Here is a 27,941-nt window from a genome sequence, read left to right on the forward strand (position 1 = left end):
AAAATTGCCTCTGGTGAATCTGAATGACATTTGATTACGTATACTACCAACTAATGGTACTTCCCTTGTTGCTGCCACTACAACAGAAAGGTCCAGAAATTATTCTGAAAGGTAAAAAATCCTAAGAGGACAGGTATCTTGGGAAATTAATTTATTCTTCCATCTCCTTTAAGAAGTGACAGGAACTACTGTGTCTCTTTTCCTGTTGTGATGTCAGCATGTTGGATGTGAAGCTTTCAAATGGAATGTAGCGTTATTATTAATTATCGAATTAAGCAGTTCTATCTTTGCTTTGCCACTCAGTCATATTTTTAAATTGTTTTGTGAATGGGACAATTCTGTGAAGCATTTTGGCACATTGTACAGAAGCCTGTATGTGAACCACAGCTCCGACATGAAAGATTACACAGATCTCAAGCAACAATCTGTCCTGTCTCTGACATACAAATGCAGAAATCTAGGAAAAGGCCTCACATCAAAGAACTCTATTGCTGTGGCTTTTTAAAGCCCAAGAAATTAAGCAAGCTGTGGGAATGGTGATTGATGCAGACTGTGAGATGGGGAGGTGTAAGGCAGAGCTGATGCCCCCTCTGCTCTGAACTAAAACTTATCTACTTGGTGGAGATCGCTTGGTACAGCAATGACTACACCTTTAAGGAGACGCAATCCTGCTTTCAAAACATGAGAGTGTTTTTCACTTATTGCATTCATTAAAAAATTAAACAAAAAGACCCTTGATCAAGCCCAGCAACCAGGAATTTTAAAACTACCGTTTTGATAAATATTTTCCTGACCGATAGATACTATGGTGTGAAAGCCAAAGACCACTTTGTAAAACTAGTGACAACAATTTAAGTTTGTTTATTTTGCTGGCAGCTAGGATCTAAGAAATTTTTTTTGGGTCAAAGATAAAACTCACTAGAAAACAAAATTTCTATTTTATACAGAATTCTGGAATTTTGAAAAAGTAATTACGAAGAATAAAAAACAGAATAACATTTCGACAGTTTGACCAAATGAAAATTATAAACGTTTTGTTTGGGATTTTCCTGATGTTTAATTTTGATGAACCGGCTTGTTGACTTTACTGCCTGAAGATTGAACATATACAAAATTTTAAACTGGATACTTTTACAAAAATATTTAGTATACAGTAAAGTGCAAAAAACTCTGTATGACATGGTAATGTTTAGACTTCTTAGCACAGATAATTAATCCAAAATATCTCGTTCTCAGAGAACATTTCAATCTTTGGGAGGACTGCATCGTTTAAAATGGAAAACTGCACCAAAAAAAATCATCAGCTCAATTCGTAACCTTTTCTGCTTCTCTCCCTAGCAGGCAAAGGCAAGGCATCCTGAAAAAACTCACAGGATGAAGAAACTATCTTTATATTGGAGTGAATTAAATTGAGTGTAAAGACAAAGGTTAGTGTGATGGTGCAGAACAGTATTCATTCTACCTCCAGTAAGAACTGCAAATAGGACCAAACCAAAATCCGTTTAGGACAAGTATATGCACTCCTCCGTTCCTGGATCAGTGATGGTCATAGCTATTACATCTGAAAGAAGATTTCCAAGAAATGCCCAGAATCTGGAGGGCAGCATAAGGCTGCTCTCTGAGAGGTGGTAGACCTTCTGCATGCTGGAGTCTCAGGGGGAACCTTGGCAGAGGCATTATGTCTGGTAGAGCCACACTTCCTGCAGGACGTAGCGAAGCACAGCTTCTCTGAGCTTGTGCCAACAGGGGCTGCAAGGCAAAACCGCTATCTGGGGCCTATAATCTCCAGCAGGAAGGGAAAATCTTTTGGTATGTCTGAGAGAACTCATAGGTTTACAGCAGTATATACTGGAATTCGAGATACTTATTTTTAGATTATTATAGTGTTTCTAAATTTATCAGGTGAACTCCTCCAGTTCAAATGCCAGTGAGAAAATTCCTAACTTCAACTTCAGTTTATGAATGTCCCCAAGTTAACACAAAGAAAACATGTTAATATATTACCTAATTGCCTTCCGTCTCTCCTGTGGGTCTGGGGAGACGTACGCCTTCATTTCTTCTTTAGCACGCTGCAGCTGTATTTCTAGATTCTATAAAGAAATACATTATTAAAAAATATAATTCCTATTTCATGTCCCAATGAACAATTTGGTCCCTCTTGTGATCTTACCCTTTTCATGCAGTTAATATAATGGTAGTTGCTTTCTTCCTGAGCACACTCTTCAAAAAGTCCTTTCACTTCCTGTAGTATAAGAATAAAATTTTAAAGGACATCGTAACTGAAAGGCCACCGGAGATGCCCTGTGTTGCTATCTAAACCATGACAGTCAGTAATTGAAACGGGCATAATACTGAATTGATAATTTCTTAAATGTTTCTAAAAAAGACTTCTGTAAACTCCAAATTATAAAGTGAAAGACAACTGATTTTTTTTAGATTTGCAGCTTCAGTCACCGTTAGAGATGCTAAATGACTGTTAATAGGTGTTTATTAATATGACGGACTTCTAACAGACACTTCACAAGTGCTGCCAAGGCTCTTGTTCCCAAGCACATCTTAAGCGCTAAATACAGTTGTGAATAAGCATCTCCTGGAACATCCGCAAAACGTATGTTAGAAGCTACAGACATACTAATAGTATGTTAATTAGCAATCAATAATTATGTTGATGAGTATGGAGATAGTGGGTTAGTCCCATCTCTAAATGGTCCCTACCAAAAAACCTAATAATCCAAATGGAATTCATGCACTCAGGGTCGCAGTTGTCAACTCCAAAGCTCTGTCACCATGGGATTTTCAGACCATCAGCTGGAAAACTGAATTCTACTGTTCAGCTGCAAGAGTTTGCTGACAGTTGCGTCCAGCTTAATCAGTGCATGTGATTGTCATCATGCGTTAGAAAATTGCTAAGATTTGTCTGCCAAGAAAAAAAGCCTTGATTGCTATTGTAAAATAGTTCTTATGGAAGGTCTACTTCATAGTAGGTTCGTCTGTGGATTCTTTTTATTTTGCTTGGACTAAGCCATACAAAGGTACTTTTAGTGCAGGAAAAGAATTATCTATGTATCCTCCCACACTTTAAATGTACGCCTTTTTTATTTTGAAATATATTCCTTACACGGGCAAGGCCTTGAAAAATCAAGTCCGGACAAAATTCACAGAAGGTGATCTGGTGAGATAAAGCAGATTCATATAAACATATTAATACTGTCCACACCTTAAAGGATTGTGCTGGTTTAAGTACCTCCCTTCCTAAAAGTGCTATAGTTCAAGCAACGCATAAACTACATACATACAAGCTCTTAGCTGTACCTGTATGATTGTATTTGTAAAAAACTGTTGTATTCAAGAATACAAGACAGTGACATTTAATGAGGTATCCTTGCCATCAATTTCAGTGTATTTATTATCCATTGGATTGGTTGCTCATTTAATGAATCTGCTAAACGCATATAAAGATTTGTCTTAATAAGTTAATCCTTATTTTATGGTCAAATTCTTTCCTAACAGATACTATCTAGGTCAGCAGGGTTTCTGGCAGGTGCATCTTCTTTTACAATATCCTTGCTGATTGAAGCCGGACATCGGTGGATGGACTGATGTACCACCGGGTTCACTTGCTGCTATTCAGAGCAGATGTGTGCGAGTGTAGCTGCTCCGCAGCAGCTTCGGGCATGATTTGCATAGTAGTGGATCACCACTGACTCATTTCCACCTGAAGTGGATTTGTACTTTCCATATCCAGAGGGAAGGCAGGGAAAATATTGTACCCAAGTGATTAACATGTTGCGCAGCTTTATTAATAAGCAGGAACAAGCCACCATCTTACCTGTTCCAGCGTAGAGCGATTGCTCTCTAACCCCGCTGCACAACTGTCGTATTGGATTTTTTTTTCATCACATTCTTGAGTTAATTCCTTATGTGAAAAGGGCAAAAGGGTACATAAATGAACTCTTCAGTTGACTGACATGTGACATTCAGGCAGACTGTGTTCTTGTCGGTCTCACACATCGACCTCAGCTACTGGCACACTCACAGACACTTACATAAACCTCGCGGGCACACGGGTATTATTACACACGGGGAAGCCACTAGCCTCCACTCGCATACTGGAGGATCAGCTGTATACACCACAACATAGCATGCAAATTTCCTCTTTACAGCCACATCCATAGCTTTAATGTGGTAGGTTAATAGGGCAGTGTTTGCAAGAAGGAAAAACGATTATAAAAACGGAGATGAAGAAAGGATTAATGTATTCGCTACCTATGAAGAGCCAGCTTTCTAATTGTACACAACAAACACCTTAGCTGGATTTCATTTGCTGACACTTTTAACAGAACTATTACAAGTATTAAGAGAACTATTCTTTTAATAGAACTATTACAAGTTTTCTGGAAATTCAGTTGACAGATAAATGGATAGCTCTATTTACTTCTATGGTAATGAGCCAACTTATAGCAGCTGTGGACCTGAATGGCTTTTTTTTTCAGCTCTCTATAAAATTCTGAAAACAAATAGATAAATCTGTCATTCCTACAGACTAATATAGGCCTTGGATCAATGTATTCAACTGTTTGGATGAGACAGTATTTGCAATGCATTTAAAAAGGAGAGTGTTAGTTGAGATCATTAGTGCTGAGATGCAGAAAAGCCTCTGAAACCAACTTGAAAACTAACTTTCCTATAGTTATGAATGATGGCGTTTTTTTTAAATTTTCCCCTGGTGTAGTGATTTTTTTTAATTGCTATAAAGGACAACATTTTCAGCCTGATTTTGTGCCTGCACTGTCAGCTTTTACGAATTCCAGGCTTTTACAGGTTGCCTGTTGGAAATCACTGTCGACCCATTCTGCTATTTCCAGCTATCCTTAAGAGTTGATTGTGTCCTTGTACAGCGCTGCAGAGAGCTGTAAATCAGACTCATTTGTGTTTCTGACTTTATTTACATAGAATGAGAGAAGTGTTTCTACTAACCTGGCACTTCTGACGCAACTGTCTCAGTTCTTTGATAACAGGAGCTAGGCTTGCCTTCTTCTCTGCCACCATAGTGTTCAGTTTTTTCACCTGACAGAGGGACAAAATACTCTACATTAACACTATGATACTAATAGTACATTTATATAATTAGGAATGTGAAAAGAAAGAGAAGAAAACCAAAACATAGAGAGAACAAAACCTGTGATGAAGCCTGGACTACATCTAATATAACACAAGTTCAGGCCGGTTTAACAAAGGGAAAGAGCCCATATTGCAGTGGGGTCATTACCACAAATGAGACAAATTCTGCTCCCATTTTTTTAACTGAGAACATCATAGAGAAGTCCAGAAGAGAGCCTACGTCCCAGACACCTAAAAAGCTTAAGGAGAAGGGGAAAATGAAGGAGTTGCATAGAGGTGGACTGAGAGAAAGGGAGAAATCCTTAAGAAAACAAATACCAAAAATACCCTGCATAGGTTAAGTAAAGTTTGAAAATGCTAAAATAGAGTCACTTATTTATACTGAAAATTCAAATTCGATCTAGCTTTCTATTTGAGAGTCATCCTGTTTTAATTATACCACTTTATTTTAGAAGTGCCCTAATGATTTCAAAGAATGCTATTTTGCTTTTTGCTCTTTTATAATATTTTCAAATTAGAAATTCAAATTTTGTCTTGCTTCTATGGCTATGTGGGAAGTTAAATAAAAACACAAGAGATCTAAGGGCAATTAAAAATTAGGCTGCAGAGAAAAAAGACAAGATATTTAGCTCTTTAGGCATATGAAGTATTTTTTTTTAACAAACGCTTAACTCCAGTGATTTACAAGCATTTTACAAAAAGATTCTGTTAAAGATTCAAACCATTCATCTCTTTCAAATAATGTGCAAGAATACCCATTTTAGTAAACTGTTTCAAGATTACCTTTGCAGATGTATACTGTTTGAATTTTTTTTAATATATATACACATATATATGTATATATAAAACCATAGATTAAAAGAAGATTAAAAACCCAAACAAAAACATTAAGCTTGTGTTTATACACTGAGGAAATACAATAGCTTAAGACAAAAATCACCATTTCAGACATGTTATCTAGTGTTCGGCCTTTCATTTCATCCATTTCACTCTTTACTGCAGATACTCTTTCCAGCTCCTCCTGGGTGTAACTATATCCAGAAATGCCTTTCTTGTCTTCAATAGATTGCTGCAGGCACAAAAAAATAAATGCTGAATGTGAGTCTGTTAATCAGGTAACAGCGCAAGTTCCCTCATTGAGCCAAAATATTGTAAGAAAGCAGAAAAGGTAAGTACTCCAATCAATTTGTTTTAAAAGTGATTAATACTCTAGCTGCCAGACCAACTAACTTTTTATCTAGTGCCTGTACAGTAGGAAAATAACAACTTCCTGTAAATACAGTATCCGGTCATCCAGTGCCCAATGACATTAACAGAAAGTCTCCACAAAGTCAAGTGGGCTTTAGGTCAGGCTCTGAAGAAATTCAATATGTAAAATCCAGATGCTTAATCTGAAGATATAGCTAAATATTTTTTTAAACAACTGTCAAGGAAAACTAAGTAAGTATTCTATTCATTATATAAATACTAATACCATCTTATCAAGTTCTAGCATTACATTACATAAACTTTACATTTAATTACATGTTGATGTAATGGTCTTTAGCAATGCTTGCTCATTAAGGATGTAAGGAGGGTATTTTCTGTAATCTGAAAGCTAAGCGTTGATTAAAGCATCTACAATTTGCTAAAAAGTGGAACATCCATTCTTAAAAGCACCATATATCCATGAACTCCAAGTCCATTATCCTCAAAAACCTTTTACAACCATATGTTTAAGAAAATATTTGTCTCTACTCATAGCAACCGCTACCACAATGGGAGCATTCTGTAGACATTAACGGCAGCGCGTAGTCTGACAGGGCGTTATGCCCAGGGCGAGAAAAAGTATATTTGATTCTATGGGGAAAAAGCGTGTGTGTTGTCATCTGGTGGTAAGAACTTTATGAACTCAAAGCTCCGTAGTTTTACTACAGGGTAGTTTAGAAAAGGTCAGACTTGAACGAGAACACACTGTTGACCACGTGTAGCCACTTCACAGAAAAACTTCGAGTGCTTTGTCTCTGCTGTTTTCCTGTGAGACAAGGAGTGGACGTGAGTTATCCTGCTGTGAAAAGACACATCCACACACCTTCCTTCTCGCTGAGTAGCAATCACGAGAAAAAGCTCTGAGCCCACTGCTTCAGTGCTTCTTTCTACCCAGGCAGCAGTTCTGGGTTTATTTTTAATTAAACAATGAATGCCGTCTTGAAACAGCATGACATCATCCACTGCATCCACGTGTATCTTTCCAAAGCCTACCCCATGTATTTTCACACTTTCAATTTTATTTTAATAAGGCAAATACTTTCATGTTTAAAAATGCAAAATATGTACATATAAAAAAACCAAAGTAAATAAACCTAAAATATTTTAAGAACAAGAATATTGGTATTGGAAGAAAATACAGCAGTAGATTTTTGTGAACTAAAAAGGGAATGTCTTTGCATTTGGGATGCATGCATATTCCTTGGACGCTTACAGCTATGCTTAGCTGAAATCCTTCTCCTGCTGTTCTGGCTTAGAAAAAGCATTCATCCACTTTTAAATTTTTCACTTACTGTGAAACACATTTTCTTCTAAATATTCTGAGGTTAGAATGTTTCCTTCCTGACCACTCTTTTCTTAAATACTTTTCCTATGTATTTTGCAGCAGTAACTTGAAGCCTACTTGCTGTTGATAATTTTCAGAGCGTATGTGGATACCAAAAACTAATTTAAGTATCCAGCCTTGCTCTAACTGGAGTTAGTGAAGATTTACCATTGACTTTAGAAAGCAGGGTCAAGCCCCTCAGTCTAAAAAGAAATTGCAAAACAGTCGTGACCGCCTGTAAGAAACAGTTGCTGAACAGAAAGTACAGCAGCTTAGCATAGTCGCAGACAAAAATAAATTCTATACCCTAATGACTCTTTTACCAAGGACAGCAGGAGAGCTGAGGGTGATATACATTAGAATCTAACAAAACAACATCCATCTTATTCTACAGCTGTTATCAGGGAAGGAAGGGTGATGGGCCGTGGGAGCAGTAAATGCTTGTATTACCAACTGCTGCTGAATAGCCTCGTGGCGCTGTTTTAGAAGTTCTTCCGTCCTCTGGAGGATACCATACTCAGCTGTAATTTCTGCTATTTCCAGGCGCTTCTTTTTATAAAATGTGTTCTTGCTCCGGAGCTTATTAACATAGTGTTTAAACTGGAATGAGAGAGAACAGAAATATCATTTAACTTAAAGCAAAGAAGGGCCTTATCACAGACTTGCTATAGAAAATGTAATTATCCTGTTTGGACTGCGTACTGAAGATTAAGTGTTTAGAACAGAGGACTGGAATTCAGGATTCCCAGGCTCTATTTATTTTCAGCTCTGCATTTGTTCACTGACTGAGAGCAAGAAAACCAGCTCTATTGCTTTCTGTCCCAGCTCACTCATTTGTGATGTGTGAGATCACCTGGTTTTACTCACCACCATTTGGCAGTTGGAAAAGTAATTACTCTTTGCAAAATGTTCTGAGAATCACGGATAATAAAAAAGTTAATGTAATAGTAGTTTGCACTTGTAACAGAGCACCAGATCAGCCGTGTGTAGCCACAAAGAGCTTTGCAGACAGAGAAACATGATAAGAAAGTGCAGAAAAACTGGAAGAGGGCATGGGAAAAGACTAAAAAAGGCATTTTTTTGAAATGCTAGTTCTCAATAGATAATATTTGTTGTTCTACTCCCTTGACTCTTGCAGAACTAACTGATATAATTGGACAAGTTTTTAAAAACAGGAAAATAAAAGCAGAGTCCTTGCACAGAAGCAGAGAAATACAATATATATTTCACTCAAAATCTAAAGTACTGGAGAATTTATATTTTTATTAAAGACAAAGCAAAATAATACATATCCTTACAGATCAACAGATTTAGCTAATTTACATACGAATCCATGTGTGCTCAGTTTGTAACATATGAAATATCAGGTGTTGAAACAAACATGTAATATTTTTCCTTGCCTTAATGTTTTCCATCTGTCAAACAGGCCTAGCTCTTATTCTTATATTTTATGTGAGCTGTGAGGAACACGCCAGTCACAGCTCAAAAATGCATTCAGACCCAGGGATGGAAAGCAAATAAAATCTATTAGAGTAAATGATGTAAGAACAGGCTTCAGGATGTTACTTGAGGAGGAGGGGTTCAGCGTGTGCAGAGCGAGCATAAAGCAGGCAGCCCCAAGGAGAAAACAGGAGCCCCCCTACCAATGATACAAGCTTAAAACTCAAACATAGAAGAACTTGGATTTTGAAATTTACATTAATTTTTCTTTTTTGCAAAATTATGCCTCTCCCTTCTAAAGAATAAATCCAAAAAAACCAATGTGACCACAGCCTAAGAACCCCCAGAGTAACTGTATGTTCTATAAAAAGTGTCCTGGGCAAAATGCCCAAAATGAAATCAACCCTGTTCATCTGCCATCCTGTGCAATATCTAGGCCAAAGCTGCTTCTCTCTTGCTATGCTCCAGAACTATTTTTAAAGCCAAAAGCTATAAACGTTTTTGGTGAAAGAACAAACCCACAAATTACTCAATGTGCTCTATGCAGATTGGACTATGTGTGGCTTTGGAATACCATTTTACATTGTGCATAATACCTAGGACAAGGATAGACAAGGTCACCTAAACCACAGCACTGCGCGGCGGAGGCAGTTCTCTTACTGTCACACTGTCTTTGTTATATTATTGGCACGCTCGATATAGCATTACCAGAATTAATTCTTTTTCATAGCAAATTCAAGTATGTCCTCTTAGTTAATACAGAAGACTTTTTTTTTTTTATTCCTCAGACAATAACTAGTTTTTTCTGATCCTCAAGAAATTATAAAAGTATAAATACAATCTCTCCAACTAACCAAAGAAAATTTAAGGGAAGCACCGTCACCTGTCTTGATGGAGATATTTCATTTGACCAGTGGAATATAGTAAAGACTGATGTAAAGGATTAAACTTGCTTAATATGTGACCACATACAGCTATCAAATCGGAACGATTTTCTGTCAGTTTATCCCAGGATGAAAAGCAAACTATTATTCTCTTCATTTCTACAGCTACTTTTAAGGTCTTGAAAATAGCTCGAGTGGGAGGTAGAGTATTTGCATATTCAGTATTCAAAGCATAATGTATTTTACAATGGAAGTCAAAGAATCTTGTTGATTAAAGAACTGATTCCACCAATGTTCTATTATTAGTTGATTAGGTTGGGACTACATATAAAAATTTAATCCAAAATGAACTACAAGTTGCTAACAGTGAAAAGTGAAACCTATTCATTTTAGGAGATGGATGTCTATCTTTCGTTGCAACCGCTGGCTTTTTAAAAGCAAACTTAACCTTTCACATCGCTTTTATTGCGGCAAACAAGGTAAGACAAGATAGAAACAACAGCAGCAAAATTATAACATCTGTAGAAAATCAATCAATAGTTTGGCAGAATTTTCACAAGACTTCCATCTACTTGGAGATCAAAAGACTCCAAACGCAGCAGAGATGAGCTCCTCAAAATCTCACTAACTGGAGCCTTCCTCAGATCCAGGGCCAAATTCAGATCTGGATTTACTAGATTTGACTCCACTTAAATCAGCAGCTAGTAGGGATCTTATGGCAAAATTAGGTTTCTTCAGCCTAAAAGCTGAGAATCATTCCATAGGTTTCTAAAAATTATAAATAAGCTTCTTGCAAAATCCAGTGCTTTCATTTGCATAAGCATTACTTCTCAAGCTTCATACATCTCATGCTCCCATCTATATGTAGATGAAAAATCAAGCCCTTAAAATGCTATAAAAAAATTGTATGTTACTGCGGTAAAAGGTCTTTTAAATAATTTAAATAGTTCACAAAAGAACAACATTGTCTAGCCATATCACTTTAAAGTCAACCAACCAAAAGGAATCTGTTTCTGAGCGGCAGCATTTTCCCATAGACCAGGTCAACTGCTCCCTGCGCAGAAACTCAGCAGGCTCAACCTACAGAATTCCCAGGGATCCGTCAGTGCCGCAGTGATGTACCATTCATGGCCATGTCCCCTAGTAAGCTTTTCTTTCTCAAGCAACTTAACACAAATAGTTATTTAAGCTTCAAAGATTAAATGACTGGACACGAACCAAATGCTGGCACTGAGTTAGCAGCTAAAGTAAACAAGCCTGGAGACCCACGCTTGCTAGCCCAGCCACAGCCCCCTGAGATACAAAAACTATCCAAATGAAAGCAAGGAAAGATTATGCTTTTTCACTTGGCTATTTTTACGGGTGACCGTAATGTAACAAGCATGGAATCTAGATTATGAAATAGAGTGAATGAAAGCAGCACTTTGATCTCTCATTTAATGTCCTGCAGCGTGCAGGTACCTAGCATCCCTGGGCAGATTTCCTGCATTATGTTCCGTTTTTATTGAAAGAATCCAGCTATGCTAGTCCTTTATGCTTCTCCATTTATTACAGTCTGAAAGAGATTGCTATCATTAGACTAAGTCTTACCACACTTTTGTGCAGTAAGTAAGTATTATGGCAATTCTAAATACAACAAAAATCGAATCACGGCTATTAAAATGGCTTCTCCAGGACCACACGGAGTCTTGCAGGTTACCCCCCTCCAGGAAAGAACACGAGTGTGTTGTCCACATGCTTCAGTGCATTGCCGAATTGGGATCAAAACCCAGCTCCTCTAATGCTTAGTCTTATGCTTTCCCTATCAGCCCATCATTTCGTCTCCTTAAAACTAACACTTGCCCCATGATAAATTTGCACAATGTTCTTATTCCAAGATTATCATTAAAGGAGAAAATGGATAAGCTTGTTTTCAGAAAAGAGCAAGTCCCATATTAATCCCTCACTTTTGAGTCAAATCTTTAAAAATAGCATTTTCTGGATTACGGTATCAATTTGATTGTGTTATAGTAATCCAAATATTCTTCATACAAAAGTACTACAGAAAATAAACTATTCATTGTAAAAAAAGTATTTTTTTCCAAAATGCATAAAATAGTTTTGTCAATAAAATTATTTGCATAAGCACAATAATTACAGAAATTAGCTGACTCTCTATTTTTATTAAGAATTGAGGAACAGATGTTTCAACTTTCTAACTAGACCAATTAACAGGATACAGACTGTCCAAAGTATTAAAATTCAGTTAGGAAAAGTTCCTGATCATGACAGATTTTCAGTATTTTTTCCTAAGAGGCTCTAAATTTAAGCTAGTACAGCCACTGTTGGGTACAGTTAATAACTCATACAAAGAAGGACAAACTTCTAAAAGATACGAGCAGTATTACCTCAATCTATTAAAATGAAAGTATCCTACAGCCTGCTCGTTGGGCAGATCAATCAGGAAAATTCTTCATTAGCATTAAGTAGGATATCTCTTCTAGGAGTGCTTGCTGCTGGTCAGGAAAGAAGGATTAAAGCAGCCATTACTAATAATTTGGATCAATCAGAATATTTATAATAAAAACCCATTTTCAGTTATCACTGAAAATGCACAGATCAATAAAGTGGATGATTTATTCATGCCAGTGGGTGCTGAAAGCGCATTCAATTCAGTTCAGATTTGTCTGAATCACTGCATACATTTGTCTTAAATGATGGTTAACTTCTTACAGCAAAAAGCTCTGGCTTCTGTAAGAATCCTACGGATTTGCCACTTCTGTTCTCACAACTTGACTACCAGCTACTCTCCTATTTTCACGCGTAAGGAGCCTTTGACAGACAGGAATATAACTGTACCTAGAACCTGAGCGAAAAGTTAAGAGAAAGATAGCAAACTGAGAGGATAATGCATCCTGGGTCCTGGCTTAAACCATTTAATGTTCAAATTGTGAGCTCCTTTATAGCTACTCTCTCAAAACTCCATCCACCTAGTTTGGAGTTAGGTAACTTTTTCTGGTGGATTCAGACGGACCGCACAGTTTTAGAGGAAAAGTGACAAGATCTATGGTCCAAGACTGACTGTTTGCTCTGTTTGCAAATTGAAATATTTTTTATATTGTTTTACAAGGGGGTAGGTAGGCATGGATGAGCATTTGTACGAAAAAAATTAAACTCCTTATGTAAATGAATATGCAAACTTCACATATCTGTTAACAAACTGATAGGACTTTTTATGCCATGTTCTCAAAAACGTATTCATTTCAAGTACTGTAGCTAAGCACAGCGACGATGCTATTCTATTCTGATACCTTGGGAAAGGCTAGGGTCTTGGGGCCCTACGCTGAACTCTGGAAAGTACAATGTGTTGTGTAAAGAGCTAAAAATATCACAGCTTTACCTAGGATCACTTGTAATTGAACCATCTAGCCTTCTAAGTGTCAACATTTGATTCCCTAATTTTCAGGATCTGACAGCTGCAGCTAGGAGCCTGCCAACTTTGCCCCATGCTCATTGTACTTTGTTTGAAGTACTTAAAAAGATTTCATAATCCCTGAAGCAGACAATTTATTCCTACCTTTTTATGCTTGATGTAAATGAATTGGTTGTTCCTTGCTGTTTCTCCTAAGCTGTATCTAGCCGTACAACCTCTCCAACCAACTGGAATGTCGTAACATTCCTTTTTATGATTAGAGAAGAAAGCAAAACACTAGCACCTAAAAACATAAGCCAGGATTGACCTTTCGCTGAATGAAGTGCTAAGAAGACCTCAACTGGGGATCCAAATACTGGTACGGGAGCACAAGCTAGAAAGGCATTGATTCTTCGATTGCCAGGTCTTGTGAGTGCCATGATATAGGAGGATACAGCAAAGCGAGACAGAGATGAGAAATACTGGCTATAGGAGAAAAATAATTCGTCGATTTAACTGTAATATTTAGATAGGTTAAGTGTGGCAGGATTAAAAGCCCATTTTAAATGTAAGACAGTAAAACTATTTGTTAAAAACGTCTCTTCCGTTCTGAAAACGGAGGAACTAAATGTAAAATGTGTGTGACTGCAATAAGAAGGCATAAGGAAGCTCTTGGTTGTCAGAGAGTGCAAAGTGAAGGTTGAATGTACAACCTCCGTCTGTCCCCACTGAACACACGTATCGCGCCAGTGACTCACCGCTACATTAATCGAGATTTCCTTTGGTATTGGCTCAATGCTGGAATAACAGAGCACGGAACCAGAAAATACAAATTTAAAAGCATAACATATCAGAAACAAATCTATCGGAAAAGGCTGTCTGCTGAGTGATGAACCAAGACTTTTACTGATGAAAGACAACCTGTTCACTTCACTTGCTTCATCACCTCTTCCCTGCCAACTTACTTGTCTCATCTATCAGTCCTGGCTTCTCACAGCCTAGACTCTGAAGCAGGACTGTTTCTATAATATGCGTTTGCCATGTACTTTAAGGAGATATGAAGACTACAGTACCAAGGTCCTACGCTACATTTTTGGCAGCAGACGTTTACAAAAGAATTAAATATCACTACCTCCATTTTCCAGATGAGGAATCTGTGGCCTTTGAAAAAGAAGCAATCAGAATAATCAAGAATTCAAATCCTTTCCTAGTTTTTAGCCGTAGAAAACACTTTTTACTTCTTTTCACTGGTGCCCATGAGTGCCACTGCAGTACACCTAATGAAGAAATAACCAAGAACAGGACGTGGACTGTATAACACTGGCTTCCTTGGGCCAATGCAAAGAAAATGTTTTACACAACAGGAAATGCTTCTTACGGAAAGACAAACACTTCTTATTTTAAGCTGATGGTTTTGTCCAAATTGCTCAGTCATTTATTCTTCACTCCTCAAAATGAAGACTTGAAAAGATATAAAAGGCAAAAGCAGAACATGACTGAACAAAAGGAACGCAGGTTATGTTCAAAACAGGTCTTATCTTTTTGCTGTCTTGAGCCTCTTCCTTGTGTCAGACAACTAACTTTAATTTTTCATTATTAAGCCTCTTACGAGGTTCCTCCTTTCGAGGTTTCCCTCCTACCTTGTTCTCCTTGAATTTCTGTGGATGAGAGTATGTTGTCCCTCTCAAGAACAGGCACAACATGAATTATTTCTTACCTTACAGTGCATTTGCAGATAATGTAAAACACATGTTGCTGTCTTGGTAATGCATTCTTGTTGATTAATTAAACGCTTCTTTCCCATCACATGTCATGAAACACAGATTATCTGTTCTCTGTTTTTATTTTTACTTAAAAAGTTGTCAAAGACTCTAGCAACATGCCCACTGGGGCTGGAAAACCTTGTAGTGGAGAGAAATCTAATGCAGTAGTCTTCTTATTGTTGCTGCCTATGGAAGACCTATGGAATGTGCACAGTACGTCATAGTAAGAGAAATCAACATCTTAATTATTCAAAGTCTCTGTGGCATTGCTTCCACCTGCGTAGTTTTCATCTTGGCTTACAGAAGAGGAGAGGGGCAAGAAGGCACATGTGAAATATGCATGGATTCCGTGTGACACAGGAAGCCTTTATGCATGAGTGTACACATACATGTTTCCATACTTCCTTTACTCTTTAAGACTCCTTTAAAAGAAAACCAATTTTTGTGGAGCAGGCATGTCCTATGGGATCAGGAAGGGAGTTCCTTCTACAAAGGGCGTTGCCTGCATTGAGTAGTATGTAAAAAAAGCACAGAAACAGACAAAGAAAAAGAAAGCAAAGAGCGTTACTCTTGATAAATGACGGCAGTGCAAATGAAGACAATATGCGAGGGAATGAAAAGATAATATTAAGTCAGAGAATGACGCAGCCTGTAAGCACACTTAGCAAGCTTTTCCCAAATTGAGAAAAATTCTCTTAAGAAAAGTCAGTGCATTTTGCTGACAAAACACTACCCAGCTGCAGCAGCCTTATTCTTTGCAAACTTTTGAAGAAGAAAAGGCTGCTTTGATAAGTACAGCTTCAAAGGTAACTTCGCCTGAGCTATGCTGATTGTGCTAGGCAAAGTCCGTATTGCAGTTAAACTTCAGGAAGGCCTGGGAAAGATTTTTTCAAGTAAAAACTTTTATAGGTAATAAATACAGCAGAACTAACTGCATTTCTGATAATTGCTGGTATCATACTTTATGATCATATATCATATACAGCATGGATGTTAACGTAGATTTTTATTATACGTCAAATAATAAAATTAATCTACATGACTTATCACTCGAACACCAAATCCCTTCATTAGTCTGGTTGACTTTTATAGTTAGTTATTTACCATCATACCATTGTGGTGATATTGATGTTATTTTGACTCAGAGTCTGGAATGTTAAGACAGCCCAACATTAAGTCCTCATATACATTGCAATCTATTAGGTGCAATGTGAATAACTGAAATTAATAATTTGAAAATAGCTACAAACAGCCTGGAGAAGAAGAGACTCCAGGGGGACCTTATAGTGGCCTTCCAGTACTTAAAGGGGGCCTACAGGAAAGACGGGAGGTTTATCAGGGAGCTTAGTGATAGGACAAAAGGTAACGGTTTTAAACTGAAAGAGGGGAGATTTAGATTAGATTTCAGGAAGAAATTCTTTGCTGTGAGGGCGGTGAGCCCCTGGCCCAGGCTGCCCAGAGAAGCTGTGGCTGCCCCATCCCTGGAGGGGTTCAAGGCCAGGTTGGACGGGGCTTGGAGCAACCTGGGCTGGTGGGAGGTGTCCCTGCCCAGGGCAGGGGGTGGCACTGGGTGGGCTTTAAGGTCCCTTCCAACCCAAACCATTCTATCATACAAACCAAGCACTGATGCAGTATAAATATTGGAAAGCATTTGAAAGCACTGGACACCATTGTACTATCTGCACATTAAAAAAGAACAAAAGTCTTTAAATATGTTAACTTTGGACTTTGATGTCGAAAAATGCGCACAAAAAAAAAGTGAGGCCAATCTGTTGCAATGCTAACACCATGTAGTTTGACAACATACTATAAAAATGGATAAGATACTGTAGAAGCAGTTACTGCAATGTAAAGTTAAAAGGAAATTGCAAGTTAACAAAAATTGATCCATCTCTTACAAATTTCCTCTTCCTTATATCCACTGTCATGTTGCATACCTCATCCCCTTTCAGAACTTCAGAGCCTTCTAACTCATGGGCCTGACTGGTCTTCTGTAGCATCTGCCTTTCAGTGCTGGACATCTCTTCCTTAGCAGCCTGAAGTTCTTCTGCCTTGGCTTCCTTTTTCCGGGAAATTATAGATGCCTGCATGATCATTAAAAATGCATATGGACAAGTAAAGTAAAAATTGCCTTGTTTAATCATTAGTCAAATGTAATCCATTAAATTTCAGGTATTGCACCACTGAAACCACATTTTAACTGTCAAACTGATTTTCATTAAGAAATGTGAGCATGTCTAACTGCAAATCAAAAAGCATCGATTATGCATTATATACAGTGGGTTAAACCACAACTTCATTGAAGTTGATTGCAGACTCCCAACTTCCTTCAGTAAAGCCGAGAATTCAAACATACCCTTGTTTCCCAGATTCATGTTGACATCTTTTACATTTTAGATTCCTATTTCTTCACCTCATTTTTTCATTTTCATTGAAGAAAAAAGGTAGGCATTTTAGCTGCTCCATTTCTTCTACTTAGTCCCTTTTTGTGCATACGTGAGATACACCAACATGGCTAAACTGGAAAGTTATCCAAGATTTCACAAATGTCATAATACAGATTTTTATAACTGCAACCTACTCCAACCTACAGAAATATGTTATACTAACAGCAGAACCAAGCCGCTAAATTTTGGCAAATAGCTAGAAGACGATGAATAAAGCAATACAGTACAGAAATAGTGTAGGTTACAGATTATTATTTTTTGAGTCTAGAAGGTAAAGCATTTAAAAAATAATATTTTATACGAGGCAGAATATTTAAGAGTACCTAACATTTGACCAGAAGCTAACAGATTTGGGAGCATAAGTATGCATTAGTTCAGGAAAAAAAGTGTTCTTATCTTGCCAAAGTATACTATTTAAAAATATTTTAAAATAACACAACACGTTAATTTAGATGCATGAGCATGAGGCATGGTCGGTTTTTTCATATGAAAGGAAAAACGTAAGAAAAAATGAAGCAAAATACAAACTGACTAGGTTAAAAGGACCAGCTTTACTTCTAAATATATATCTAACAGAATTCTGCTGGGGTAGTAGCTCAGCTCTTCCCTTCATGAGATATCTGCAGTGCCAAATTGTGGTACAATATATATGATTATTTTGTGAAACGGAAGCCAGTCCCTAGCAGAATAAAGCAAAGACCACCACATGCTTTCAACTCACAGCAGCAACCTGAATTCCTGGAGTGGTTCCTCCACTGAACATAATTATATCACAAGCCAGTTGGTCTTTGGTACCAGCACATTATGTAGCAAGCTTTTCATCTGGGAAGAAGAGCATCTCTTACAAAACAAAATGGCGTGTTTCATATTGCGTATGTGACTGAACCGCAGTATACATTTTATCACAGTTTTTTTCCTCCTATTGATACATTTTACTTAAGCCTTTTTATTTAAGCCGTCACCATAAGCATCATCGTGAAAATCTGTAATAAAATTAGCAGCTGTACAGGTTGCCTGGAAAAGAAATCCCTCATATTTCTGTGTAAGCTCTGATTATCTTGGAGTTCATAAATCCTTTTTATAACTTGTAAATTTACTAAGACTAGACCAGACAGCCTATTTTCTGGAAAGATTATTTCATAGCCTCAGGATGAAAAAAAAAAATAATCAAAGAATACCTTCTTAGTAGATGCAACGGGAAAAATAGCATGTGGTCAAACACAAGCAAGGGATATAACTGAAAGCAAGCTTTGCATCTAGGTCTGACTGCAGCAGGCAGCCCACATGCTGCCTTTTAAGAATCTATCCACAGCTGGAGCTTTACCAAAATAGCTGCTCCAAAATGATCCTTCCAGAATCACTGTGATACAGCTGAAGGGCAACACCTAACAGCTTAAGGACAGCCATCAATTCAAACTCACTAACAGGGCTGAAAGCAATTGTTTGCCTCAGCCCTAAACATACATATGTTCAACAGCTATTTATTTTCTTTCTGTTCTCCATTATTATGTATTTCTATTGATTTATACTAAATAAATTAAAGAAAAAAATCAGTATGTAACACCATCAGTGACTGAAATTGCTCTACTGCTTCTGCTTAAAAAATGTTTTGTTCCTTCTTACCTGTTGGCGATACATGGAAAATTTACTATCAATTGGCTCATACTTCATCATTCTTTTCTCAATAAGCTGATTCATTTGTGCATTTACTTCATTTATCTGCAAGACAGAGTAGAAAACTAAGGAAATGGAGCTTTATCTCTTTGTCTTCTCCAGCAATTAAATGCTTTGCAAACCAGGTTTACAATCCAGCTAGTTCCCTTTTTAAAAACAGAGAAACAAGCCCAAAAAACTCAATGAGTCATTAAGTATTGGCCCGGAAGAGGCTGTTTTTGGATTTCCAGTTCTGTGCCTTTATGATAAGGCAGAAATATGACGTTGGCCCTGAAAATGAAGTAAACCGATGTACATGGAGGGAAAAATGCATGTGAATTGGTATGGGTGGAAAAAAGACTGATGTTGTCACATACTATGTGAAAAATGTAATTTTATCACAATTAACCAAAATTCCTTTTCACTCAACCATTTATCAGAAATTTAAAGGGGAGTAAATAAATACTAGGTGATATCAAATTTCATCCATACTTTGAAGAGTCACAGGCCATCGTATTCCACCTCTATGGTACCTTCTTTCTACTGCTGCAAAATGCACCTGTTTGTCCATAGTCTCAAATTGTTGATCTTCATTCCAGCTGAAGCTATAGAGCCGACTGCATCTGGGAACTCATACACAGCTACACCAGTGCACTGACTGCAGCTTTTCCAGTCCTGGCTTAACGTTACAGTCGGACTCTCATCAGCCGTGGAAACCACAGCCCTAGCAACCTTCCTTTGATTCTCTGCTAACCAGATGAGTGCTGATAAGGAAGCAGGGTAAATACGTGCTGAAATCCAATGAAGTCAAAACGTAACGCAGGTACAGTGCTGGGCATTACTCTAACATTTCTATGAGCAATATCTGTGTACTTTGAAAGCTAAGTATTTCGAATAAAGTGCTCAATAGGACTAATAATATGCCAACACGCAGGGAAAAAAAAAAATCTCCTGTAAATTCTATTCTTTCACAAAACTAGAACAGGCCTGAATTTGAAGACAGCATTTATTCACTTCTGTGAATAAATTCCTGGTTTATGTACTATAAAATGCATGACATAGCATGCTTGGTGCAATTCAGCTCCTTTTTAAGACACTGAGATGACAGAAGGCTGACTTTAACAGCCAAGTATATGACATGTTTTTATTATCTACTAAGAGGATCATACTTCCAAAATATAACAAATTAAACAGTTACCTTATGGAGAAAGAAAAAAACCCAACCTTTTTAAAATATTGCCCAAAACCCAACAATACTCTTCGAAAAGAAAGGTGCAAAACAGGGCTTCAACTATGCCTAAAAGAAATAACTGCAACCACAAATATTGCCTTGATTAGAAGAAATAAACTAGGAGCTGAATGACAGAGCTAGTTGAATATTTCAGACCTCATCTACCGTTTAATAGTGCTGTCATCCTTGAAAGTGTAACAATTGGGATCCAAAATGGCATTGGGCTGTTACTGATTGACGTTTACAATAATTAACCTTAACCTTAAAATAGAACGTATTGTTGATGACACTTGACTGCTGATTCTCATCCGATCCAAAAAACCTGTGGGCATTTCTTTGTTACAGGAGTTTGGCGTGTACTAGGCGTGAATGCCGAGGCTACTCTCACGTTGATGTACCTGCTGAACTTCTTGCTGCTTCAAGACCGAAGCTGGAAGCCCTCAGGCCTATGGGTAAATCATTCTCTGATCTATTACAAATACTCTGTTGCCTTGTTATCTTTCACGGCAAAGCCAGAGCTGGAGATCCTGGGAATATTAAAAACCAACTGATAAAGGAAGATGACATTTAGAGTGAAGAGTGTACCTAGTAGTATGTAGGACTGGTCTTCCTACCCTAGCTAACGCTGCTGTAAATTTTCATTATCATCAAGAGAAATACTAATAATTAGTATTCCTCTAAATTCTTCCAGAGCATAATATTACATATTTAATCTTTCACTTAGGATTATGCATATATGAAAACTTCATTGAGTGAAATATAGAAATGTACTTCCGCGGCAACAAATCCCTCTACGCATTTTGGATATATAATACAAATAAGGATTTTTGCTCATTCTAACACCATTTGCTTTTAACTTCTCAAAAAAATCTGGAAAGGTCAATCAAGTATTTGATCCCCAAATTTCCTTTGGTCTTACCAACTAAAATAAACAATACAGACCTATTCCAAACACTAAGGAGGTCTCAGCCATTGCACGTGGATTAAGAAGTAATATTGCTGAAGATGTGTCACTCAGAGAATGCTGTTCATCACCCCATAAACACTCTCTCTGTGTTGGTATAAACTCCCTTGATGTCAGTGAGAGTTTAAAACAAGTGAAAACCGAAGAGAAGAAAAATCAAACCTTTAAGTGCTAAATTAACATCTCTGCTCATATCATAGCAAACTGCTAACACAATTTTATAAACAGCATTTAAGGATAGCATTGGGTTTGGAGGTTGGTTGGGGGGGTGTGTGTTTGATTGGTTTTGTTTGTATTGTGTTTGTTGGTTTTTTTAAACTTCTCTGAGGGTTTGTATTTAGTGATTAACACATCTCTCTTCTTTTACAACTGAATGCATGTTTCTTTGGGAACGAAACATTTTCTCACGGATATGAAGTAGACATAAGAAAAGTGCAGTGTACAAGAACCTTAGACTATGCTACAGGACACAAATTAAGCGTGATCTTGGTGAACGTACCTTGATTTCAAGTACATTGAGATCAGATTGACTCATAGCTGGCTCCGCAACCACTTTTTGTAAGAAATATGCTGAATTCTTCTTACTTTCAAGCTCTCTAGGTAATTTTTCAGTAACCAGGTATGAATTGAAATTTATCTCCTCTTCTAGTTTCTTCATTAAACCTTAAAAACAACTTAAATCAGTGTGTGTCTATAAAAGTAATGTAGCGGATAATTAAGTTTGATTTCACCAACACATTTAAGTACTTAATAGCAGATTAAAATAACAACAGCATAACATTTGAGTCTTCAAACAGGTAGTTACTTGATTTAGATTTTTAATCTGGATGTTAAACAATATGTATTACTATCCATCTGTATCTCTAACATATAACTATTAAGTCCTTGAAAGATTCTTTTCATTGATAAACAAGTAAAACCCTTCTTACATGAAACTCGAGCTGAATCAGGCACAAAATTCAACATGCAGCATTGATCTAGAAAGTCATTAACCCTATGTGTATCTTACACACACCAAGACACTGGATTCTATGTCACTTTTTGTTGTTATTGTTGTGAATTACATTCTTTTTAAGTTTTAAAAGTTGAGGGCTAGACTTTCGTGCCTATGTGCACGCAAGGTGAGAGGCAAAGCACGTCAGAGCGTTTTCAAAGCTTGTTATCCCTTGGAACTTGCTTGACTGGAGCAGAAGAGCCAGCATCCTGAAGCTGGTTCTACTGACAGATTGCATGGGTCATTGTTTCGTGTGAATTACTTCATCTACACACAGAAATTATCTCAGGGTGAATCCTTTATCTGGACAAAGATCTTAATTTGGCCTAGCTCATGTATAGATTTGTTATATCCTTGCAAATGCCGCCTTAAAATAAAACTTTGTTCCAGTCTGGCATCTAAAAAGGCCTTAATATGAGCAGAATCGAATGTATGTCTACTTTAAGGGTCTTTTACATTGCTGGAACGCTTATAAATTGCATCCCTGTAAATAGCAAACTATTTTTTCTTGTAAGAACAAACACTTAATCTCAGGACAGTATATAGACTGAGAATGCTGAAAATAATAACAAAACAGAAAAAACAAGAAGGTATTCCTGAGTAATGACAAAAATTCTGTTGAGAAAAGCAACCTCATTTATGAGTTTTGCTCCTTGCCTAAGTTTGTGCCTGATGGACACTGCATGTTACCATGCTTATGATGACTTGGCTCTTGCTCGGGAGAGTAATTTAGCCTCCTTAACAGATAATTTATAAATAAACACAGGTACATGCAGATAAGAACAATACACAGCTAGAAAAATGTGACAGAATAAAATAAAGGATCTTTTTAAATTACTTTATACAGTCTTCTGCTGACAACAGGCAGTTTAGTGCAATTACTCCTCCGAGACACCTGTGCCAAGGAACACAGTAAGATTTGGAAGTTATATGTCAGATGAGTGTGGGAATAGGTATTTCAGAATATTTTTCATGATCTAGATGACTAAAAGGCAAGTATCCTAGGTACTTTTTAAAGCTACTTGCTAGAGCTGAGGGTTTTTTTGGGAAGAGTTTCTCTCCATATTTGGGAGAATATGGAATTGCCATAAAATGCCACGAAAAGCAAGGAATTCGGTCTCTTTCATATACTGCACAAGAAGAGAAAAGCTTGAGTACAGAGATAATAATAGTACAGCTGATGCTGCTGAAAGAGAGGTGCAAAACGATGTAGGGAAAAGCAGAGGGTTTGGTTCTCAGGCTAAAAAGCCTGCTGACCGCATCGCTGACTGACCAAAAAGGTCAGAACAAAGTGAAATACAAGCCCAGGAAAAGGGGGCCCCGCCGTTCCGCTGCTGTTTACCTCTAGAAACACTGTACTGATAGATCCTCCTCACCCTCTGCTCCCAGCTCAGACTAAAAGGAAAGCTACTTGGTTCAGCTGCCAGAGAGGAAATAAGCCACTAGTTCCTGAGAAAGCCTCAAGAACTAGAAGAAAGAAAACAGCCCCTAGGGAAAGCAGGCTGGCTAACAAAGTCAAGTCAACACAAACTAAAAATGAGCGGGAATTCCTCTTTTCCAGCAGTTTAGTTTGTTGATTTCTGTGTTTATGAAAAGCCACACTCCCACACCATCTTTTCCCCTTCATGGAAAGGTCATTTATCTTGAGCAAAACAAAGAGCATCAACGTGGTTTCAGAACAGTAAGCGGAGTTACTCTATGTATGCCGTAGCCATTATGTACTTGGCACGACAGCTATACCCTGAGGAACACACTTGGACTTACTGAGAGAGAATTCCTACTTCTTTCTTCCAGAAGAACTCAATTCCAGTCTTCCTCAGCCCACGACGGGGCTGGGCAGGAGGGACCACATTTTAATGTCTCACTAGAAATCTACCACCTCTGCAAATGCAGCACAGCTTCCCACGTACACTGTGAGCTGAATTATCACCTCAGAACTGACTAGGAACGCATCTCCCAATCTGATATTTATAACCAAGATATTTCATGTGGAAATCAAAGTGATATCAATTAAATTATTCTGATATTAAATATTAATATTTTTATTTCATCAAACTAATTTCTTGTTTTCCTCTTAGTAGCAAAAAAACCCCTGCATATATAGCCTATACTTTATTTCTTGTACAATTCCAGTTTTCTTATAAAAACATACATGCCTAAATATTTACTGTAGATATGACACTAAATTCAGGAAATAACGATGCCTAAAGAATTGCTTTCATAAGAGCAGGGACCTACTGACTTCACAGGGTATAACCTTGATGACTATCTAGATTTATTTCTCAGATAACCTGAGAGCTATTACCAACTTCTTTTCAACACCGACTGTTTCTGCATCACGCTTACTCTTGATGGTGCAACCAGCAATGAAGCGAGTTAAAACGACATCTCCATGGGGAAAGACATGATGATGTCAACATCCCTCATGACTAACACAGTTTCTTTCCTAAGATACTTTGGATATATTTTTCCTCCTATATGATTCAACATATGGAGAAGTAACCACCTAAGAACTATTTCTGCTGCTTAACAGAACCTTAAAAAACAAAACAGAGGGCAGCTCCTGTTTTTTTTGGGTTTTTTTTGTTGTTTTTTTTTTTTCTCAGGGAAAAACTTTCTTTTTTCAAATTCCCAGGCTAGAGGAAAGAAAAGCAAGCATACTTTAAATCTTTCCATTACACACATAAATTCTGTTTTTAATGTTTTAGCATTGACTTATGGTTACAAAATCTACATACGTAAGCTGCACAGAAAGTCTGGCTCTGTGCCCTAAGGTTATTTTAGCAAGGTTCTGCCAACCACGTATTTACACGTGGAGAGCTATTAACAGCAACTCCTCATGTTTTCCACTCAATTTTTTTTTATTATTATTATTACAAAGGGAGGGATGGGAGAAAGAGTTTCTTAGTGCTTGCTCGGTCATGTAGGGAAGAGGCAAGTTTCTCTCGTAATTCTGCTAATGGATCTAAAACTTGATTCACTTTGCACTCAGATTCCTACTTTTCCCTCTACAGGCTACCAATTGTGCATCCTATGCCAAAACCATTTGCAACAATAACTGTTTTTTTTTCAAAGAGGTGGAGGGGGAAGAAAGCAGATCATTCTTAAACACTTTGCTTAATATCACCTAGGAAAAGGCAGGTCTAGAACAGACTTCCACATGGCATTCACTTACATCCAAACCTTCGCTTCCCTTTCTGCAATCACCCTCAACAACAGAGTACTGAAATTATTTCATCCACAGCTTCCAGTGATATCACTCCCAATTTCCCTGTATTAAACAGCGGGCTGGGACACGCAAACACTGACAGATTATGATCAAATCATCCTTTTGGTATCTCCTTGAAAAACTAAAAAGCTTCCTGAAGTTGCCATCGGAAGTCATGCTTTCCATGTTTATAATTGTTATTGATGCTCTTTAAGATCTCTCTGACCTTTCAAGATTCTTGAATTCTGGTCAATGGACAGTGTTGCAGTGATGGACAGATCAGAGATAAAAAGAGAGGTAACATAACTCTCCTATTCCATTTTCTTCCATAAATAAATGCATGGATAACATCAAATCTTTGACACTGGGAGATCCCGTTCTACCATTTTTACACTATGACCCACAAGTCCTTTTCAGAGTCACTTGTTAGGAGAGAGTCCCACATGCTCTAACTACATTGCATATACGTTATTCCTAAAGGAATACTGTGGCATTTGCCTGTTCCTTAAAATATATGCTGTTGGCATAGGCTCAGCTTCCTGTGATTAAGGTCACTTTGAATCAACAATCTGCTCTCCTCATTATTCTGTCATTTCCCCAATTTCTATTTCATCTGACAATTTCATGAGTGATCATTTGCTATTTTCTTTCAGGTATCTGATGTAAATACTAAACAAAAAAGACCCAGACATTGATTTCTGCATGTCCCGATTAGAAACACATCCACTCAGTGATGATTCCCTGATTAATTTCCTTTCCAAAACTTTTAATAAACTCCTAATCCTTTTCACATAGGTAATGTTGAATTTTTGCTGCCTCATTTTTCTTGGGTGCAAGAATGGGGTGCAAGTTAAGAGTCAATGGTCTTAAAGAAGTCAACCATGGCAATACTACTAATCTTACCAACCAGACTTGTATTCTTAAAGATATCAAGTTAGTTTAAATGCACTTTACTCCTGACCTTGCATCAGTTGACAGTGACTTTATAATAAATTAAATAATTTAAAGATGGAAATAAAGTTCCACCTAAGCCATTCTCCTTTACCAAATACATCTATAACTCTAATTATAGTGGAGTCTGAAGTGTTGGTGGAGATTATTTAAACTTGGAATTTTAGGGAAAGATAGTTCGTGGACAAGAAAAATGTTAATGTTTTCATTCAAATGGTGTATTTAAATAATAGCATCCTAAATTTCTATTTTTTATCCAGTATTCAGAATGACATAAAAATAGTCATCTGTACAAAGCAATTCCTCTTTGACTGGTATCTTTGAAGTTCTCAGTGCGCTAAATCTATTACTACATATTAACTTAATGAAGTATATAAATTACACATTTCACTGTTTATCAACAACAATCATCTTAACACATTCTTTTAATCAATATTTTCAATCTAGTCATCCACTTCTTCATATTTCTGCCAATAAAGTGAAAAATAATGTTCTGTAAAATGGACAGAGATCAAGAATTTCAGTAATTCAGTTCGCTTCTTGGCATTAATAATTTGTGTTTGTGCCAGCAGAGATGTTCAGAGCAAAAAGATGGCAATCTTGCTGAGAAAGCATGAGCTAGGTTATTCAAACTAGTGGTCAGTGTTAATAAAAATACTGTTCACATCCGGAACAGCAGCAACACAAAAAACCCCAGAAACTGCAAATTCATGTTACTTAGTGCTATCAGCAGCAACTGCCTCTATGTAGTCCAACAACATCCCGAGTAGTACTGAAGTTAATAAACAGGGACAGAGTGTACTGTGGAAATGAGTATGATCAATTTTAGTCTACAAAACATCTCATAACAATCAACTGTTTTTCATTAGATAATACGAAGTCTTCTAAGTATTATATTTCTAAGAGTTAAACACCTACTAACCATAAGCTGTATTTTCCTGGCACAGCTAAAGCAGAATGATGCTAATTGCATGTTAAGGGTACTTATGAATATGTGCTAGTTGCATTCCTTAAAGAGTTCCTTTACATTTCTTTAAAGTACTTAATCCTAAATTAATTATAAGATGGAGTAATCAAAGAAGCATGCATCCGTAAGACAAACAAAAAAGCTTCTACTAGTGAACAACAACTTTTATCATTTTATCTTGCTTCAGAAGGAAAAACACCAGAAGTATTAAAAATGGATGAAAATTACTTTAAAAGGAAGTATCTAACTTCCAGTGAAAATCCACACCTACCGACCAGCCGCTGAATTGTCAGCACACAAGCTATACTGATACGAGTAGGCAGCTGAGGTACCTAACTGCAGCCAAAGGGAATTT

At 37.2% G+C, this 27,941-nt stretch overlaps 1 protein-coding gene across 6 annotated transcripts in view; it reads right to left on the reverse strand.

The window, feature by feature from the left end:
• IFT81 (intraflagellar transport 81) overlaps positions 1-27,941 on the reverse strand; it is a 43,555-nt gene that overhangs the window by 5,316 nt on the left and 10,298 nt on the right. For 4 of the 6 annotated variants that reach the window (XM_074605892.1, XM_074605894.1, XM_074605898.1 and 1 more), the window contains 9 exons: positions 21,966-22,129; positions 19,242-19,337; positions 17,109-17,255; positions 8,144-8,293; positions 6,062-6,190; positions 4,978-5,067; positions 3,830-3,916; positions 2,171-2,242; positions 2,005-2,090 (listed from right to left, as the gene is read on the reverse strand). In XM_074605892.1, coding sequence (XP_074461993.1) covers positions 2,005-2,090; positions 2,171-2,242; positions 3,830-3,916; positions 4,978-5,067; positions 6,062-6,190; positions 8,144-8,293; positions 17,109-17,255; positions 19,242-19,337; positions 21,966-22,129 — 1,021 coding nt within the window. The remainder of the gene's footprint in view (positions 1-2,004; positions 2,091-2,170; positions 2,243-3,829; positions 3,917-4,977; positions 5,068-6,061; positions 6,191-8,143; positions 8,294-17,108; positions 17,256-19,241; positions 19,338-21,965; positions 22,130-27,941) is intronic. The other 2 variants (XM_074605893.1, XM_074605896.1) reach the window with 1 other exon arrangement.

Source organism: Larus michahellis, chromosome 13 (assembly GCF_964199755.1).
Source record: "Larus michahellis chromosome 13, bLarMic1.1, whole genome shotgun sequence".
Taxonomy (NCBI): Eukaryota; Metazoa; Chordata; class Aves; order Charadriiformes; family Laridae; genus Larus; species Larus michahellis.